Source organism: Trichosurus vulpecula, chromosome 5 (genome assembly GCF_011100635.1).
Source record: "Trichosurus vulpecula isolate mTriVul1 chromosome 5, mTriVul1.pri, whole genome shotgun sequence".
In the NCBI taxonomy this organism is placed as follows: domain Eukaryota; kingdom Metazoa; phylum Chordata; class Mammalia; order Diprotodontia; family Phalangeridae; genus Trichosurus; species Trichosurus vulpecula.
Genome location: NC_050577.1, coordinates 189,773,229 through 189,794,981, shown reverse-complemented (window position 1 = coordinate 189,794,981; position 21,753 = coordinate 189,773,229). Strand labels below are relative to the sequence as shown.

The window sequence follows — 21,753 nt, the reverse complement described above, 5'->3', positions numbered from 1 at the left end:
CTACAAGCAGTCATACCCCGAAAAAAGCTCAAAGGTCAAGTAGTTGGCTGGGAACATGGCCAGGTAGTGAAAAAGGATGCAGGCTCAGACTCAAGCTCAGACTCTAGAATCTTTTTTTGATGACAAAGAAGATCAAAACATACAGCCAGAAGAAGTCGACGAAGTCAAACAGCCTACATCAAAAGCCTCCAAGAAAAATGTGAATTGGTCGCAGGCCATGGAAGAGCTCAAAAAGGATTTGGAAAAGCAAGTTAGAGAAGTAGAGGAAAAAATTGGGACAAGAAATGAGAATGATGCAAGAAAACCATGGAAAACAAGTCAACAACTTGCTAAAGGTGACCCAAAAAAAATACTGAAGAAAATAACACCTTAAAAAATAGACTAACCCAAATGTCAAAAGAGCTCCAAAAAGCCAATGAGGAGAAGAATGCCTTGAAAGGCAGAATTAGCCAAATGGAAAAGGAGGTCCAAAAGACCACTGAAGAAAATACCACCTTAAAAATTAGATTGGAGCAAGTGGAAGCTAGTGACTTAATGAAAAATCAAGATATTATAAAACAGAACCAAAGGAATGAAAAAAATGGAAGACAGTGTGAAATATCCTATTGGAAAAAACACTGACCTGGAGAATAGATCCAAGAGAGATAATTTTAAAATTATTGGACTACTTGAAAGCCATGATCAAAAAAAGAGCCTAGATATCATCTTTCAAGAAATTATCGAGGAAAACTGCCCTGATATTCTAGAACCAGAGGGTAAAAGAGAAATTGAAAGAACCCACCTATTGCCTCTTAAAAAAAGATCCCCAAAAGACAACTCCTAGGAACATTGTCTCCAAATTCCAAAGTTCCCAGATCAAGGAGAAAATACTGCAAGCAGCCAGAAAAAAACAATTTGAGTATTGTGGAAGCACAATCAGGATAATACAAGATCTAACAGCTTCTACATTAAGGGATCGAAGGGCTTGGAATATGATATTCTGGAGGTCAAAGGAGCTAGGATTAAAACCAAGAATCACCTACCCAGCAAAACTGAGTATCATGCTCCAAGGCAAAATATGGATTTTCAATAAAATAGAGGACTTTCAAGCTTTTTCAGTGAAAAGACCAGAGCTGAATAGAAAATTTGACTTTCAAACACAAGAATCAAGAGAAGCATGAAAAGGTAAACAAGAAAGAGAAATCATAAGGGACTTACTAAAGTTGAACTGTTTTGTTTGCATTCCTACATGAAAAGATGATGTATGTAATTCATGAGACCTTTCTCAGTATTAGGGTAGTTGAAGGGAATATACATACATATATATATGTGTATATATATATATATATGTATATATACACATATATGTATATATAAATATAGACAAATGTCACAGGGTGAGTTGAATATGAAGGGATGATATCTAAAAAAATAAAATAAAATTAAGGGGTGAGAAAGGAATATATTGAGAGAGGGAGAAAGGTGGAGATAGAATGGGGTAAATTATGTCACATAAAAGCGGCAAGAAATAGCAGTTCATTGGAAGGGAAGAGGGGGCAGGTGAGGGGGAATGAGTGAATCTTGGTCTCATCGGTATCTTACCCCACATGAAAGTAGGGGGAAGGGAATAAAAAAGGGGGATGATAGAAAGGAGGGCAGATGGGGGAGGGGGTAATCAAAAGCAAACACTTTTGAAAAGCGACAGGGTCAAGGAAGAAAATTGAATAAAGGGGGACAGGATAGAAGGGAGCAAAATATAGTTAGTCTTTCACAACGTGAGTATTGTGGAAGTGTTTTACAGAATGATACATGTGTGGCCTATGTTGAATTACCTGCCTTCTTAGGGAGGGTGGGTGGGAAGGGAAGAGAGGAGAGAATTTGGAACTCAAAGTTTTAAAACCAGATGCTCAAAAAAAAAAGTTGTTTTTGCATGCAACTGAGAAATAAGATATATAGGGAATGGGGCATAGGAATCTATCCTGCCCTACAAGAAAGTAAGGGAAAAGGGATGGGGGTGGGGAGTGGGGTGACAGAAGGGAGGGTTGACTGGGGAATGAGGCAATCAGAATATGCCATCTTGGCGTGGGGGGGAGGGTAGAAGTGGGGAGAAAATTTGTAACTCAAAATCTTGTGGAAATCAATGTTGAAAACTAAAATATTAAATAAGCAATAAAGTAATTAAAAAAAAAGAAATTTGACCCTTTCACAAAACACAGGATTGAAGAGGGGATACATTTAACAGGCTGACTTAGAATTTTCCTCATCTCCTTCCTACAAAGTTGGTCCTTATCAGGCAACAGTTCTGATGCTGAGCAAACAAGTCAATAATAAAGTATGGTTGGTAGCTGGCTGAGTTTTTGCAAGTGGGTCATTAAGTCATAGTTAAATAAAAGAATAATCAAGTCTCTATTATCTTTTCTAATGGAGGGAAACAGCAGCAAAATAATCCCAGATGGCGAATAGTCCAAATTAATTTGTATTTGACTTTAGAAAACAAGATTCCTACATACTTTCACCAGCTTTTACTACCTAATCATGTTTTTTTTTTTAAGCTAGTTATAGAATTGTTTTGTATGCTCTTGGTAGAGCTAATCACAGATAATTAACAATTATTCAGCAAACAAATCATCCTTGTCCCCAGGTCCTATTCAGTTCAACTCATCCTTGCAACTCTTCTCATATAATATACAAGAAAGAGCTATGTGGCCCTGTGTTTGTCCCAACTTTTTGTATGTTCCTTATATATGAACACATGCAACTTGGAAAGGTCAGGTCAGTCTCTTACCCACCTCATGGAAGAAACAGAAAGGAAATATAATAGTCTGCATGGCGTGCCATTCTTTGCCTTTCTTATGTAATTAGAGAGGATGTTTCAGGTTATTAGATTTCCTGAAGACAAAAGAGACTACTTGTCTAACCCTCCAATATTTTAAACCTGTCATACTGATCTCTCTCTCCAATTACTCCCTCCCCCACCATAGTCCCAAAGCCTTACTCTACCAAGAAACTTTAATTCCATTGAACAAACATTAATTAAATTCCTACTATGTGCAAAGCACTGTGCTAAAGGAGGAAAAGATAGAAACACAATGAACACATGGTTCCTGCCAGCACTGAATTTACAGTCTAGTAGGGGAATCTAACACAAACACAGATAATGGTGACTTTTCCAAACAGGTCATAAGAAGTACAAAATGGCATGTGAGGTCTGAGGAAGATGTGCAGTGAGCAAGAAGATCGGGGGTTTCACGTAGGAAAAGGTACTTGCACCAAGTCTGGTAAGTTTCAGAATCCAGATGAAGTGGGAGGGAGGGCACTACAGGTACAGTACGTGTATTGGGGATGGTGGCAGAGTGGGGTTGAGTCCTTTGAATAAAGGCACAGAAGCAGATCATAAGAGAGTTTGTATACAGCAGCAAGGAGTTTGTTTTGTGTTTATGTTTTATAAACATAATCACAGATGTCCTCGGGAGCGCACTTCAGAAATCTTCTTGTTCAATTTAATTCACATCTATAAACATTTATTAAGTACTTGCTATATGCAAGATCTAGTTTTGTCACAGAAAGGATAATTCAAACGATAAAATCATAGAATTTTGTAGCTAAAAGATATCTCAAAGTTCACCTAGTCCAACCATGTCAATTTTAAAGATAAAATAAGGCTCCAAGAGATGCGTTGTTTTTTTCCAAGAGTATGTAACTCATGAAGTGGCAAAGCTGGGGCTGGGGCCCGGACTCACTTCTCTGGATTCCTAGTACTGTTCTCTTTCCATTATACATAAGGGTGAGGGGAGGGGGAGGGAGAAGGAGGGAGAAAGAGGGAGAGGAGAATTCAAGAACAATACTTAATGAAATAGAGCTTATCTCATTGAAGATGCAGCAGACTGATTGAGACATTATTAGTAATATCTTTATGGTTACTATGCAACCTTATCAAGTAATAGAAATATTTTCAGGAGAGAGAATGAGAGAGAGAGAGAGAGAGAGGGAGAGAGAGAGAGAGAGAGAGAGAGAGAGAGAGAGAGAGAGAGAGGGAGAATGAGAGAATGAGGGAGAATGCAGCTCTTTACTCTTATTGGACACCTTTTAAAATGAGTTTTGGACCTGAGAAAATAATTTTTTTTATCCTAAAGTACTATATCCTGTATTTAGGTATGTGCACATACACAGACATATACAGGGATTAGACCTTTAATTTCAGTGATGTAGGAAATTCTTGAATGAGGAAATTCCCTCTATCCTCAATTGATATTAGCACCTTCACTGTAACTTGTAGTCCTAAAGGATTACTAGTCACTTGGAATGAGAAATTAAGGGACTTGATCAGATTCACATAGCCAAATATGTCAGAAATGGGATTTGAACTTAGGTGTGCTTGGCTGCAAGACCAACTCTCTAGCTACTACTCTATGTTGCCTGGTACCTATACATATGTGTGTATGTGTACATATATGTGTATAACATATATATGTATATAAATATGTAAGTGTTTTCTGCATAAAGCCTTCACCATAACTGCCAGTACTCTCCCTCCTTTACTTGCCATTTATTTATTTTGGTATTATTACACAGATATTTATATATGTACATATTGTCTTCCCAAAAGAATATTCCTTCAGAGAAAGGACTATTTTATCTAGGTCTTTGTATCACCAATACCTGGCACAATGTCTAGCACATAGCAGGCAATTAATAAATCTTATTGAGAGAGAGCTATGGCTATAACTAAAGAAAATATATAGATATGAATATTTATACATAGATAGATGATAGATAGACAGATAGATAAATAGATAGATGATAGATTAAGGTGCAACACTTTCCCAGGAAAGGAAAATACACAGATCAGTTTGCGTTTGTTCCTTAACATGTTACAACAATCTATGTCTGTAAAAAGCAGAGTTCATGACTGAATGAAGCAAGTGGCCTTTGAATTATAGTATCTTATTATGGATGATAGCCTATTCAAGAAATGCATCAGTATTTATTTATCAGGGAAATTGCACAAGCTATCTCATTTCTCCTGAGGGATATCAATCATGAAAATATATACTTAAAAAGAAACAGACCACAATAAAATATTTAACTGGCTTCCTTTCCCACACTTACTACCTAAAAATATGAAGAAAGGGAGCATCAATTTAACCTGAGAGGCATAATGCAAATACTAAATTTATTTTCATTTAAAATTTTCCTACCTAGAATTTGATTTCTTTCAGGGCCTACATCTTGACTAAAGTACCTAAATAATGATATTTATGTCATATATTCAACAGTAAGAGTGAAGCCATAATCTAGGAAACTCATTTCTGACCTCTATTAAAGGAGCAAGCAACAAGGAGGAGAAATGAGATTTATATTTACCAAATAATATCTGGCAATTAAGAGATCAATGGTGACTTTGGAGAGAACAGTTTCAATTGAATGATGAAGTCAGATGACAGACTGCAGAGGGTTGAGAAGAAAGTAAGAAAACAGGATGTAGGAGCACCAGATATAGATGACTTTTTCAAGAAGTTGAGCAGAGAAGAGGAGAGATACAGTATAATAGCTGGGTGGGGGAAGGGAGAGGAAGAATGGTAGGATCGATTGAGAGGTTTTTTTTCAGGATGGGGAGCCATCAGTATGTTTGTACTTAGCAGGAAAAAAAAAGACAGCAAACATGGAAGAGATTGAAGATTAGAGAAGGAGTGAGGCCTGTGGTGGAGGACAATTTTCTGGAGATGATCAATCATGCCTGTAAATGGGGTAGGACTCAGCAAAGAGAAGGGCCACATCTTCATCTGAGGCTAGGGTGAAAAAAGAGACAATGAAGAATATTAGCGGGATGACCAATGAGGAGAAAGGGAAAAAAGGGAACTCTCAGAAGATGGACTCAATTTTTCAGAACTGAAAAGATCTCACAACTGAAGAGCTAATTACTGTCATTCTCTAACAATGCTATCAGTATTCAGTATATGAATGCAATGGAATACTATTATAAGAAATAAGAAATGATGAAAGGGACAATTTCAAAGAAACCTAGGAATACATTTATGAACTGACAAAGACTGAAGTAAGCAGAACCAGTAGAACAATTTATACAGCCACATTGGAGGAATTAAGAACTCTGATCAACGCAATAGAAGGAATATGTAAAAAAAGATATACATTTTTGGTCATGGCCAATATGAGAATTTGTTTTGCCTAATTAACCACATTTATAGCAAAGGTTCTGTTTTGCTTTATGTATTTTCTTTCTCAGTAGAGATGGTGGGGATGCAAGGGGAAGAGAATATAAATGCTTGTCAGTTGAAAGAATTTTTAAAATTATATCAACAACAATTACAAAATTTAGGTTACTCTTACAGGATTGAACTTTAACCAGATAGGTATGGCTAGCATCAGTATTAATTAGCTAACATGGGAATTAAGCAGATCACGAACATCAGCAAAAGGACAAATAGGTATGACTGTGTAAGATGACCAATGCGTAAGATGGCCAATGCGTAATGGTTTTCATTTTGAATGTATGCACAACACTAGTAAAAGGTCTATGAGAAATATATAATGAAGCTGCAATTTATTTGGGGAGGGAAGACAAACATAATATAAAAATTTCCACCTGAGGGTAACTGTAACTTTTATATTTAGGCACCTATCGAAGTGCCTAGCACACAGCAGGTGTTTGATATATGCTTACTGGATGACTGACTTGTTGAGCTGTTACCTCTTTCCTTCTGAACCTTTATCCTCCAACCACTGAAGCAATTTCCTCACTTCCCTCCTCCTTCCATCAGCTGGACAAAGAGAAATGGGTCTCCCCTCATAAGGAAGTATAGAAAATATTGGCAAGGAAACGGTCATGGAGGAGCACAGCATCCTGGCTTAAATATCTCTAACTCCTATGAAGAATGGCAGCTTCTTAGCTCATACCTACCGTTTAATTTCTGTTTGCTTTCTGCTTGGGTCTTGGACAAGAAAGAGAGGTTAGGGCAGAAGGAAGCACACTTGAGGAAAGATAAACAAGATTTCAGATAAAAGTGAGATCATGAAGGCAATAAACCCAGAAAGCCAGTAGCATGGCCATAGATTGAAGGAGATAAGATTAGACCGCAACACTTCAGTCACTGGGCATGCTGGACTTGATTTTTGTGGACTATCTATTATCTGATTTGTTCATTTTAATTCTGAGTGGGGCATGGCTCTACCATCTGTCTTCCAGATGACTGGTAAATCCCTTTACTAGGAATAAAGGGATAGATAGTAGGGCATGTAGAGTCAAATACCGTTGTTTCCTCCGAGAACAAAGAAAAGAGACAGCATCCAAAAGCTCAAACTGACTTGATATTTTGGCATCCTCTACTTTACCAGTCCTTGATCATAAAAGATCAAAGACTTCAAAAACAGGATATTAGCTACATCACAGTCCATGATTTTACTCTCTGTCTTCAAGGTGAATGTCCTTTACTAATGCTGGGAATAAAAAGGCCCTGATTTATCTATGTGTGAAGAATCTGCTCATAAAACTTGCTAGTAAATTTTTTAAACTACCAACTTACAACATTTCTACTAGCTTTTCTCACACAAGAACAATAATGCATCTGATATAAATAAATTAGTGAAAAGCTTACAAATGCATATAAAATATACATAGGGATATACACATCATTTATAAATATGTAGAAAAAGAGTCTAATTTCTTTCAGGCCTGGTTTAATTTCTTGCCTGACCTATAGGCCCAAGCTAATCCATATGGGTTCTAGAGTACTAACATCATAACTTTTTTTTTTTAACCAAAAGCAAAACTTCACTTTAAAGAGACAAAAACGGGCAATATGAAGTAAAAATTCCAGCTAAAGAAAAGATTTTTTGCATAATGGTGTGTCATACAGGAAAAGGGAGAAGGATTCATCTTTCACATCTCATTCACAAGGTGGAAACGATGGTAACAACCTTACCTGATTTCCCCACACCTGCTCGGCCAAACACTGCCAACTTAACTTCTGCACTCTTAGCCATAGTAGAATAAGACGCCTTATGTACTTCTCTCAAAAGAAAGCAACTGTGAAAATCGATTTGGCTCTTGTCTTTAGCTTCACCATATCATGGTAAACTTCTGCACGTCCTGCGATCCCTAAACAAAACAGACATCATTAAAGGAGAAGGCAAAGTCAATTTTTTAAATAAATTAATTTATTTTTAGTTTTCAATATTCACTTCTATAAGTTTTAAATTTTCTCCACCTTTCTCCCTTCCCCCCCCTCCCCAAGACAGTGTACAATCTGATATAGGCTCTACATATACATTCTCATTAAACATATTTTCATATTAGTCATGTTGTATAGAAGAATTAGAATAAATGGGAGGAACCATAAGAAAGAAAAAGCAAAATAAAACAAAAAAAACAGAGCAAATAGTATGTTTTGATCTGCTTTCAGGCTCCATATTTCTTTCTTTGGATGTGGGCAGCATTTTCCATCATGAGTTTTTTGGAATTGTTTTTAGGTCCTTGCATTGCTAAGAAGAGCTAAGTCTGTTAAAGTCAGTCATTGCACAATGTGGCTTTTAGTACGTACAATGTTCTCCTGGTTATGCCCACCTCACTCAGCATCAGTTCATATAATTCTTTACCGGTTTTTCTGAAGTCTGCTTGCTCATCATTTCTTACAGCACAATAGTATTCCATTACATTCATATACCACAACTTGTTCAGTCATTTCCCAATTGATGGGCATCCCCTCAACTTCCAGTTCTTGGCCACCACAAAAAGAGATGCTATAAATATTTTTGTACATATGGGTCCTTTTCCCATTTTTATGATGTCTTTGGGATACAACTCTAGGAGTGGTATTGCTAGGTCAAAGGGTATGCACATTTTTATAGCCTTTTGGACATAGTTCCAAATCGCTTCCCAGAATGGTTGGATCAGTTCACAACTTCACCAACAATGCATAAGTGTTCCAATTTTCCCACATCTTCTCTAGCATTTATAATTTTCCTGTCTTGTCATGTTAGCCAATCTGATAGGTGTGATGTGGTACCTAAGAGTTATTTTGACTTGCATTTCTCTAATCAATAGTGTTTAGAGCATTTTTTCATGGCTATAGATATTTTGATTTCTTCCTCTGAAAACTGCCTGTCCATATCCCTTGACCATTTATCAATTGGGGAATGACTTATATTCTTATAAATTTGACTCAGTTATCTATACATTTTAGAAATGAGATGTCTTTTTATCAGAGACACTGGTTGTAAAAATTTCTTCCCAGTTATCTGCTTCCCTCCTAATACTGGTTGTATTGGCTTTGTTTGTGCAAAAATTTTTCAATTTAATGTAATCAAAATTATCCATTTTTCATTTAATAATGTTCTCTAACTTGTTTTTGGTCACAAGTTCCTCCATTCTCCATAAATCTGACAGGTAAACTATTACTAGCCAAAGTCATTTTTAAGAAGGCTGTGCTTTTCAGCAATAACTGACCTCCATATTAGATTATATGTATACCTAGTGAACGCGTAATATACTTTCACAGTGGGAGCATTAGTTGAGAACACTTTCAGGGCATGATTTTGGGCTACATAATGTACCTTCTTGGCAATGGAGACAGACATCCTTAGAGCAGCACACATTCACAATTCATTGCATGCTTTAATTTTCTCCAAATCCCTACTGTGGGCTGTCTTTTTTTCCTTAAAGTCGCACACAAGAGGATTTCTCAACTTGGATCTGATGAACTTTTAAAGAAAACTAACAGCTACATTTTGATATGATTGGCATTCTTTGTAATTCTGTTTTATTTTATGCATTTAAAAACATTAGTTTGTGTTTTTTCCCCATTCTATGTTATGGAAATGCTTGTTTTATCTTTTAAGTTCAGAATAAAATAAAATAAATTAAATTTAAAAAGAGAAAGGGTCTAAAGGCTTCACCAGACTGCCAAAGCAGTCGAAGAAGGCTAAGAATCCCTGCATTATAAAGTAGACAAGATTCACACTGACGTTCACATAGGTCAAGTGATCCAGCCACAATTATATGATACACAAAACAGTAAGGTTTTTTTTAATGTTTTATTTGGGGAAAATTAAATCATCAAATATGAGGAATGTCTTAGGACAAATAGAATTGTGAGGGCCTAAATTCTAATTCTAGTCCTAGTCCTTCCATATATCTCAAAAAGTAACTTTGTTCCATAGTTAGCTACCTAAAGACCTATCACACAGGAAAAAAAGAAACAAAAGTAACTATCTTTTTAACTTCCCTACTATAAAATCCAAGGTAGATGAGTAATCTCAACTATGCCCCTTACTTACAGCTAGGCAATCTTTTCACACTTCTCTAATCAACTTTTGCTCTTTCATTCACCACAGAAGCTATTCCAAACCTTTGCACCTCTTCTCAAACCTCCCACAGCAGCCTCTCCCATCACCCTCTCATCTAAGGCTCTTGCCTCATCCTTCACTGAAAAAACCAGATCATTTCCAAGAGCTTCCTCTTACCCGCTCCTCAAAGTATTCAGATGCCTTCTGCCAACTATCTCATCCTTGACCCCTGTTTTGCACGGACAGGTATGCCTTTTTATGCCAAGGCAAACTCCTCTACACGTACCTTTGATCCCATTCCATTCTTCAGAAGCCTATCCCCTCTATTATCCCCACTCTCACTTATCTTCAGTTTCTCACTGTCCACTGGCTGTTTCCCTGCTGCCTAGAAACATGCCCATATCTCTTCCACGTTTAAAAAAAAATCTCTCACTTGATCCAACCATCCCTACAAGGTTTCCTCCTGTATCTTTCCTCCCTTTAATGGCTAAACTTGTAAAGGCAGTCTATAGGTAATGCCTTCACTTCTTTTCCTCTCACTCAATTCTAAATGCTCTGTAATCTGGCTTTTGATTCATCATTCCATTGAAACTGCTCTTTCTAAAGTTGACAATTGTCTCTTAATTGACAAATCTAATGGCTGTTTCTCAATCCTTATCTTTCCACACACATTGATCATCCTTTTCTCCTGGATACTCTCTTCTCTCTAGCCCTTCTCCTAAATGTATGCTCCTTTTCAATCTCCTTTGTTGGATCTTAAATCTAGGTCATGCCCATTAGCCCCAGAAGTCGCCCAAGGGTCTATCCTGTCCTTTCTTTTTTTTCCCTCTACACTATTTCATTTGGTGATTTCATCAGCTCCCATGGCTTCAATTATCAACTCTTTGCAGACAATTCCCAAATCTATAATCTGCCTCTGTCTCCCACTACCAACTTGCCTTTTGGACATCCCATATTAGATATCTCAGACATCATGGAACTCAACATGTCCAAAACAGAATTATCTTTCTCCCTAAATTCACCCCATTCTGAGATTCCTTTATTACTATTGAGGGTACCGCCATCAGCATCATCCTAGTCCTTCAGGTCCACAACTTTGGTATCATCTCAGTTCCTCATCTGCACACAGCTTATGCATCCAATATATTCCCCAGTCTTGTTACATTTCTCATATATGTCTCCTCTTATTTCACATCCACTACCAGCACCTCATACCTGGACTAGTGCAATAGACTTTTGGTCAGTCTCTCCGCCTTAAGTCTCTCCCTATTCCTATCCATCTTCCACTCAGATGTCAAATTGATTTTCCTAAAGTGCAGGTCTGATCATGTTACCTCCTATTCAATAAACTCCAGTGGCTCTGTTAATTCCAGGATCTGACTTTTAAAGCCCTTTACAATCTGGTCTCTTCTTACCTTTCTATTCTTCTTATACTTTACTCTGTTCCACACACTCTACAATCCAGAAATACAGGTTTCCTTGCTGTTCCTCATATATATCACTCCATTTCCTGCCGCCATATTTTTTTTACTGGTTGTCATCCTATGCCTGGAATGCTCTCCCTCCTCACCTCTGTTTCCTGGCTTCCTTCAATACTCAGTTCAAATCCCATCGTAGGAGGGCTTTCCCATTCCCTTCTCTCTACTCCTGCTATGCTAGTGACTTTCCTCAGATCTAACAGTTCAATTTTGTTAATTTTTTTTTTTTTACATAATGTCTTCCCCATTAGAATATAAGCTCATTGCGAGCAGGGTCTGCATTTCCTTCCTGTATTGAAGAGTTCACTACTGGAGGTAGTTCATTCATTAGTGGACAACTCTAATTGTTAAAAAGTATTTCTTATATCGTGGGCAGATAGTATGCTGGGCCTAGTCAGGAAGACTCCTCTTCCTGAGTTTAAATCTGGCCTCAGACACTTACTAGCTATGTGACCCTGGGCAAGTCACTGAACCCTGTTCGCCTCAGTTTCCTCATCTGTAAAATGGGCTAAAGAAGGAAATTGCAAACTAATCCAATATTTTTGCCAAGAAAATCCCAAATGGGGTCATGAAAAGTCAGATACGACTGAAAAACAACTAAACAATTTCCTTATATTGAGCCAAAATCTTCCTTCCTTGGATCTCATTGATAGAATTCTGTCTTTCACATGAAAATTCTCTATACATCTAAAAAGACTATTGTATCTTCTATATCCTTATTAAAGAGAGGCATTCTAGTCTAGGCAATATAGAGTCAGCTGGAGACCAGGAAGACCTGGGTTCAAGACCCACTTCTAAGAAATACTGGCTGTGTCACTCTGGGCAAATTACTTAACTAACCTCTCAGTCAACTTCATTTGACTACAAGTTGCAGAAAAATGTGCTGTGTTGATACAGTCTTCTCACCTGAGAGTACTCTATAACAATGAAATTACAAGTCCAGTCCTATACCTATATATCCCTACTAAGTCTTTTCTCTTTTATAGGCTAAGTATCACCAGTTCTTTCAACTAGTCTTTCTCTGATATGATTACAACCTTCCTTCAGCATCTTTAGTGTTCTCTAGATCGTTAACATGCCTCTTAAAGTGTTGTGCCCAGGACTGAACACAATCATACTTTAGGGCAGAAAACAGTTGAGTCTGTGCCTTTCTTTGATCTAGACATTCCTGTTATTCATTCATTAGTTTCCAGCAGTCTCATTACTAAGTTGGTTTATCTTGAATTTGTACAATAGGGATAGGCGCTAGACCTGGGGTCTTATTTCAGGAAACTCCCAGATGAATAAACTCCTTTAGTAAACTCTACTAACCACAAGTTGGCATCTTCTCAGCTATGTATAGACTTAGAGATTTGCCTAAGGCATCTGAAAGGTTAAGTGTCATAATCTGGCCAGTATAGGTCAAAGGCAGGCCTTGGTTCCAGGTCTTCCTGGCTCTAAGCCCAGTTCTCTACCCACTACCCAACATTGCCTCTCAGTTGAATTTTTAGACAACTATCTTTTCACATAAACTCTCCCAGTCTTTATTTTTTTGAACTCAAATACAGTACTTGACATTATCTTCCTGCTTTCCTACCTTGAAATATCTTAAAAAGAAACTCAATTCTATTCTCCAACATAGTAGCTAATCTTTTTAGCTTTATTATTTGCAATTTTTCAGGAAACTTTACTTTTATTAGCAAAGTAATTATTTAAAGGAGAATCACATTGGCAAAAGTAATGGCTTTTTCACAAAAGTGAAAATTTCTGAAAAAACTTCTTTAACAGCAATGATGTACTAGAGTTTATTATTCATTTGTGCTATTTTACATATACATATGCATATATATGTACACATGTACATGTAATATATACTTCAGTAAAATCTCTACTTTTGGGCTTTTAGTCATGCATCTACCACTTTCTAAATGTAAGACCAAAAGATCCATATTACCACTTGCTAATATGTTAATAATATCCTCTAATAAGGGAAAATTGCCTTAACAATTGAAAACAAAACAAAACAAAATAAATTTTCAAAAAAAGCTTTTAGCATCTGTTCTTTGTCCAATTTCACACCTTTAATCTAAAAATGAAATGTTCTCCTATTATATCCTTTTATGGCCATAATCATTCATAGAGAAGGTTACAAAAAGGGCTTCAACCATTGTGGATCAAAGATTTAGGACTGCAACATCTTACAGGTCATCTAGTCCAGGTCCCTCTTTTTCCAAATGAGAAATGGACCCAAGGTCATCCAAGGAGTAAATTAGAAAATCCTGGATTCAAACCTAGGTCCTATGCCTCCAAGTCCAATTCTGTCCACTGCATCATGGAACTAACTAGTTCTATGTTTCCCTACAGAAAGTTCTGTAAAATACATTTCAATCACATAAGTATCAAATGAGATTACTTGCTTGAAAAATAAATCTGAAACATAAAATATACAAATGCTTATATATGGGTTGTATATACTAATGGTCAACATTTCACACAAAGTTTTCCATTTTTAAGATCATATTTGTCTGGTTTATATTTCATGAACATTACCATCTAATCTTTCTTTTCCACAGTATTTAGAAAGCCAAATATTTCGATAACTTCCATTTAGCCCCAGTGACAGGAATTTCACAGAAGAATGAGAAGATTTCTCTCCATTTATTACCTCATGAAGTTACAGCTGGATATTGTCAAGCTCATGCCATGTTCCAGGAAATAACTGATGGGGGAGACATAAACTGACTGACAGTGGCTCTTCAAAATTTTATTTCTCACAATAAAATTAGACATCTCACATTTGGCAGTCAAACGGCAAACATAGATGTAAGTTCTGTTTTAATAATCTCTATTTTATGTTATTTGGTTCCAAGTTTCTGATGTTTGAAACAAATCATATTGGAAGAACTGCCATAAAAAGCAGATCTAAGAAAACTAGTTTATTCTTAGCTTCAATTTCAGGAGGATGGTGACTGATCCAAAGGGGATGCAAAGCACTTTTTTTTAAAAAAATGGACATTTGTTATTTGGAGGACCACAGGATTCAGTGCAAGAAGAGAACTCAATGCAATAAATATTTAATAAGTACCTATTGTCTGCAAGGTACTGTACTAGGCAGTAGGGAGGCAAAGATGAAATAAGATGCTGTTCTTGCCCATAACACGCTTCTGAATACTTGTCACTAATGTTTCTCCTAAGGGTAAATTCGCACCAAGAATTTTCATGCAGTGTGGATGCTGCTCCGGACTGCTTTGGAGCCTGAAATACAATCTTTTGGCCTCGAGATCATCACTAATCTTTCTATTGCTATTAATCCTCCCACTCGGGTCGCCTTGCATCTCCCCGCTGCCACAGGCGTGACGGTCCCCGCAGTCGGGTTAAAACTAGGTGTGCAACAGGTAATGCGCGGGGCTCAAAAATGAAGGCCCTCGTGGACAATCCACTCGCTCCCTGGCCACGGCGCAAATGCCGCAGCATCCCCCCAAAGGTCAGCGCTGACCCAGCCGGGACGGGACTGCGCCAGGCTCGGACGCCTCCCCAGCTTGGGGCGCAGCGCGGGGAGGAAGCGGGCGCGAGGGGAGCCCGGCCGCCGGGGCAGGCGCGGGACACTCACCTCAGCCCCCGGTCAAGTTCAGGTCCGGGGGGGAGGGTCTCTTCCGGTCTTCTCTCAGCCGCTTCCCAGCTCCTGCGGAATGCTCCGGGTGCTCGCGGGGATCAGGCTCGGGGCTGAGCCGCAGTCGGCGGGGCAAAGGAGGCAGGAGCTGCGGCCATGGCGAGGGGGAGGGACCTTCCGTGCGCTCCCTCAGCCGAGCGCCACAGCGACTGCCGCAGGATGCCCGGGGGCTGCGCCGACCGCCCCGCGAGCCATTGTCGCTCTGCGGAGCGGCGCCGCGGCGCCCCCTGGCGCCGGCCCGCGGCGCTGCGCTCTGTGCGCAGTGGTCTCCCTCACTCCCTAGGGGCAAGAGGGCAGACAGCCCCCGGGCAATGTCCTAGGATTAAAGATTGGAAAAGGACCTTATCTTGAGTTACTGCCTTCCGCTTCAGAAGAGGAAGCTGAGGATCAGAGGGGTGCAATGATTTCCCCAAGTCACCAAACATTTATTAAGTGCTCTCTCTGTACCGGGCATTGTGCCAAGCTCTGCGGGTAATTATACTGGTGATGATGGTGGTAGTGGTGGTGGTGATAAGGATGAGGATCATCATCATCAACCTCATCATCACTGACTTTTATGTAGCAGCTTACTATGTGCCAGGCACTGTGCTAAGCATTTACAATTATTATTTTATTTGATCACCACAACAACCCTGGGAGGTACATGCCATTATTATCCCCATTTTATAGATGAGAGACCCGAGGCAAACTTAAGTTAAGTGACTTGCCCTGGGTCACACGGCTGATGAGTGTCTGAGACTAGATTCGAGCTCAGGTTGTCCTGACTCTAGGTCAGAAAAGCAAAAAAAAAAAAAAAAAATATGAGCTCACAGGCTAAAATGGGGGCAGTATCGTTCTTGGCACAATGCCACTGCCAGCTTTGCCTTGGATTTCTAGCAAGAGGGTGGGAAAGGGTTTTCTCTCCCATGCACTTTCCCAGTAGCAGCAAAAGTAACTACGCAAATGGTAATGAGAAGATTTGCTTGCCGGGGTGAGCCTAATACGGAAATTCAAAGCACTAACTGCCTTTTCTACAATGAATATTGATCCCAAGAAATATACTTGTCCAGCCTCATCAGCTACCTTGTGAGTCTGAGGGGGTCAGGAGTCATTAAATCAAGTGCTCTCTGAAACTACAACCTTCTCAGAAGAGAGAACTACCATTTCCAGGGAGATTAATAGCCATACATTCCTGGCTGACCAGAAGATCTAGACCTTGAGTTGCTGCTCACACAGCACAGATCCAAGGTGAATGTGAAATATCTGTTCAACAGTTCCACAAATCTACTGGTAGGATTTATCTCCAGAAAGAATATGAAACAAATGTTGGGTTGTAGATTATGTTTCCAGTATGTGCTAAAAGTGTGTAAGTCTTTTGTGTTTTAAGCATTCTTTCATAGTGAAGGAAACAAATATCTGCCTTATACCTGATATTTACTACTTTGTGCGCTGAGAAACTTTTCAAGAAGTTGCTAATCCCTTTTTGGGAGACTTTTGTGCAAAATCAAAGATTTATTTAAAAATTTTCCCCAGGGGCTCTACTCCAGGGTGGGTCAACAATGAGCAAGTTTTTACCGGCCTTTCTTTCTCAGTAACTCAGAAAATCATTATTCCACAACGACCTCAGCAAGTGGCAACGTGCAACATGGGAAGCCTCTGTTTTCTATCTCAAAAGATCTCCTTCAGTCAACATGTGGATAAATTGTGATGTGAGTAGATGGTGAAACTTCAGGATCAAAATATCACATGAGGTGTAACATGGTTATAAAAATCAAGCTGTAAAGACTGAGGAAGAGTGGTGACTACTTTTCTTGCTTTAAAAAATAATATTTCTGTATTAAAACTGTTGGCGTGTGTTCATGTTTACATGGTTTATGGCAGCCAACAGTACCAAAGAGATTGTTCCAAAAGGTTGTATATGCTATTGCATTTTGGTGATGGAAAATAAGAATAGGAAACATAACCCCCTGAACTGTAAGGAGAATGGCTAAAAATGGAAATCTGACCACCTGGATGCTGAAAGTGGGAAGGGCTCTTCCATTAGTGATATTTCTCCCCCCTTCCCCCCCTCCACATAAGGTGTTTGGGGTCAAGGTTTCTTTGAATGTTTAAATGGGACAAGAATAGATTGGGGTGATGGTTGTGTCATGAATATACTCTGGCAGCCAGTGTACCCTTGTTGGGGTGATCAAACAAAGCTACAGGGGCAGAATTTTGACATTTTTTAAATTTAAATTTTATTTTGTTGCAATAGTACTTTCTTCTCTCATAATTGACCCATAATCTTTCTAGAACTTGTGAATTGAACTTGTGAATGATCTTGGTTATTAATGCATTAAATTATGAACTATTTACAACACTTACTCATTTGTATATGACATTGATTTTCCAAATATAACTTGCCTTTTATAATTGTATATGTGTAGTTATTATAATCTGCATTTGTGTGGTTCTGGGTATATTGCTTTATATTTACTGTATATATATGTATATATATGTGTATATATATATATATACTTCGTATATAGTGTATATATATATATAATATATATACACTATATCTTGTTTAGAACATTTGTTTATCTTTTTGACTTTTTATTTGTTACCTGGCCCTGCATTTTTGCTGGTCTGCTTTAGCATTATTATTTTGAAGAATTCAAATTTAAGTAAACTTTGAAGAAATGGAGGTCAAAACACCAGAAAAGGAATATGGAGCAGTGGAATTAGACATGAAAATACCTTTTAATTTTAATAGATCATAGATATAAAAACAAATATATTGTTTTAAAAAAAACTTTGAGAAAAGCTTAAAGAAATTTGAACCAATACACAATGGTCAATAGCAAGTTCAGGTCACATGATCAGCAAGAAGGTAGACCAATAGCTTTCCACAAACCTTGCCAAACTGAACACACACACACATACATATACACACATAAACACATGAAATATATAACAAATATAAAGTAACTGAGGCTGAATCCATAAGATAAGGTAAAAGTATCACATAAGGAAAATACCTCATGAAATAATATCAGCAAATTTGAATATTCAAAATTCTCATTAATACTTCCCACACCCATTCCATGATGTATGCTGGGCTCTACCACTTACAACCACCCTTGCAGACTTCTGTTTCAGCATCCAGTCATGGGGTCAGTTTTTCAATGGTAGTGACTCAATCAGATTTACTCCTACTCCATAAGAGAGAAGATACATTGATTCTGCCCAGCTGCGTGGAAAAAAAGGGAAGAGAGGATTTATTTATAATCTAACAAACAAACAAAAGGCATTTATTAAGCTTGAGATGCCTAGGAACATTCACAGACTAGGCACTGAGAATACTACGAAGAAAATAAAAATAGTCCCTTTGCCCAGGAACTTATATTCTAAGAGTAATAACATATCCAGAATATATACAAAATAACAAAAAGAGAACTGGGGCTGTAGATTAGCAGGTGGGGCATCAAGAAAGGCATCATGCAGAAGGCGGCACTTTAGCTGAGTTTTGAAGGAAACTAGGTATTCTAAAATATAGAAATGAGGAGGGAATACATTTCAGACATAAGGGACAGCCTGTGCTTAGATGAAAGAAGGAAAGTTGTGTATGAAGGATAGAAAGAAAGCCAGTTTGACGGGACCACAGAGTTCCTGAAAGATAATGATAGCAATTAAGAGTGGAGACACTAAGTTAGAGCCAGACTTTGAAGGACTTAATGCCAAATAAGGTAGTTTGTATATGGTCCTGCCAACCATTAGAGTATATTGAATGGGGAAGGGATGTTACAGTCAGACCTGTGCTTCAGGAATATCACTTTAGCAGCTGCAGGGGGGATGGATTAGAGAGGATTAAGACTTGAGGTAGGAAAACCTATTACAGAGGCTATTGTAATAGTCCAGGCAAGGGTTAGTGAGGATCTGAACTAGAGTGGTTGGGATGCAGATGGAGAGAAGGGGACTGATGAAAGAGGTAAAACCAGTAAGGTCTGGCCACTGATTAGATGTATGGACTGAGTAAGAATAAAGTTCCTAATGGTCCCATTTAATTAATGGATAAATTAATAAGAATTTATTCAGTGCTTACTGTTGGCCAAGCACTGTGCTAAGCATGGGAGATATAAATACAAGCAAGACAGTTCTTCCTCTCAAGGAGCTTACATTCTATAGGGAAAGACCACGGTGAACAGGGAAGAGCTTTTTGGTTTGGTAACTCACAGAGATGGTAAGGGGAAAACTACCACTATTAACAGACATGCCCTTTCCAGAGGCGATGTGAGTGTGGATTTGATCACAGTTCTGAGAAGAAGAGGTAGAAGGTGGTAGAAAATGTCCTGAGTGAGGACAATGGTCCCAGAGAGTTCAGTTTGGTGGTGTAGCTCCTGTAGGGCTAAATGACCTCTGGAAATCTTATGTAGGTGTGACTTTACAATGCTTCTACCTCTACCTCTCCAAGGCTTCCATTGGTAACTCCCAGTGTGTCTACATGGAAAGGTTGAAAGAGAGGGAAGAGTTAATAATTTAATTCCTTCATTGGCATCTAAAGTGTGTTGACTTTTACAAAATAAGTCAATATAAATCAGAGGTGTCAAAGTGTACTTGTTCCAACGTGGCTGTACATGTATTTTCTACATAGATTTCTAGGTTCTTAGTGGTAATACTTGATTCCTCGAAATAGATGCAAAACATTCTAAGTAGTTGGAGCTAAGAAAATTGTGGTGGGTGAAAGATGAAATGACTGAGGTCCGAACATTTAGATTTATTAAGCAATGCATGCCAATTGCCCAACAAATTGGTACCAGGCCTCTTCCTCAGCTAAGGGCTGGACCACAAATACACGGAGAGACAAACTTTTAGACATTGAAAACAATTAATCAAATAAGGCCAATTAATAAAAAGGAAATGATACAACATTAGGTAATCTGATTTCTAATTGGAGGAAAGATTAGGGACTTTCCAAGTTGGGAGGGAGAACGAACATGTACAATTCCCTGAATTCAGAGAAAAAAGGTAGCCCATTCCCTTCAAATGTCTCTAAATAACCAAAGGAGAGTGGAAACAACTGATTTATCAGTGTGGGGCCAGTTTTCAGATAAGACATATGGGTTGCTTGAGATGTACAATTGTGAGAAATTGTGCATTAATCTTTGGCTCTAATTGAATTTCTGGTCAGCATAAACTCGGTCCTTGATTAAAAATCTCTAAGTAGCAGGTAAGGGTGGTACAGCTTCCCAGTCATACAGATCTGGGTTCAAACAATACACAGTTTTCTCCCAATTCCCACAGTTGAATGACATTTTCTTACAAGACAGAAATTGGGGCTAGACCCATAATTGAATAGAAACTAAACTAGCCTCAGAATTGAGTCACAAGACGGAGTCAGTATGTTTCACAAACACTTGCTATCGTAATCTCCTCAATTCCCTCTATGTCCTCAGTTCCCCCTTTTGATTCCCATGGATCACTTATTTATAAGCCAAATATATGAGGTTTTTCATAAATTTACAATCGGAATTATATGTCAGGTTACTGACTTATGGGTCACAGTGGTCTAATTTAAAAAGAGAGATTTACAAGTCACCTAGGTAACCAAGAAAAATACAAACATAAACACCATGAAACAAAAGGGCAAAGCAATACAATAATGATCAATATTAACTAACATGAAGTCTCCTTGTATCCTAGTAACCTACTCCCAATGGCCATTTAATCAGCGCATTTTGACTTCCAGATGTCTCATGTAGTTGTCTGGTCCCTGGAAATCTTTCAAGGTTAAATTGCTGAATTGGGGCTGGGGGTGGGGCAAAGTCATTCCCATAACTATTGGGAGCATCCATTGGTCCTATACTAAACATTTATTAAGCACCTACAATGTATCAGGCCCTGTGCTAAGTACTCGGGATACAAAGAAAGGTAAAAGAAAGTTCTTCCCCCAAGGAGTAATGACTTTCTGGATGAAGGAAAGGAATAGGCCATATCTTGCCCCTGTGGGAAGGAGGGCCAAAGCTTTGGAAGGAGACTTTCTAAAGGAGGAAAAAAAAATGATATCATCCCCTGGAAGTGGGAGGTTTTGGCAGGTAGGCCAAGGAATATTGAGTAAGTGATGGTAAGGAGCCTCAGTATTAACTTAGATCCTAGGATAGTTTAAAGGCAAGAGCCCTTATACTTGGTGAAGAATTGTTGACTGTGGCAGAGGAGTCATTGCAGAGGCCCTGATAGAGGCCGCTGGAGCTGCTCCTGCTCATTGTCACCATCTCACATAAGAAGCAATCTGTGACGACTGGATGTGTCATCTCTCTATACTGTGCCTCTGATGTTCCTATTCATCATTATCATCATGCATTAAGAGACCTACTGTGGACTGGCATA

At 38.4% G+C, this 21,753-nt stretch overlaps 1 protein-coding gene across 1 annotated transcript in view; it reads right to left on the bottom strand.

The window, feature by feature from the left end:
* The window catches only part of RERG (RAS like estrogen regulated growth inhibitor), a 125,815-nt gene extending 110,211 nt beyond the window's left edge, over positions 1-15,604 (bottom strand). The window contains exons 1-2 of the mRNA XM_036760015.1: positions 15,349-15,604; positions 7,920-8,095 (exon numbers count right to left, since the gene is read on the bottom strand). Coding sequence (XP_036615910.1) covers positions 7,920-7,980 — 61 coding nt within the window. The 5' untranslated portion in view covers positions 7,981-8,095; positions 15,349-15,604. The remainder of the gene's footprint in view (positions 1-7,919; positions 8,096-15,348) is intronic.
* Positions 15,605-21,753: the final 6,149 nt, after the last annotated feature.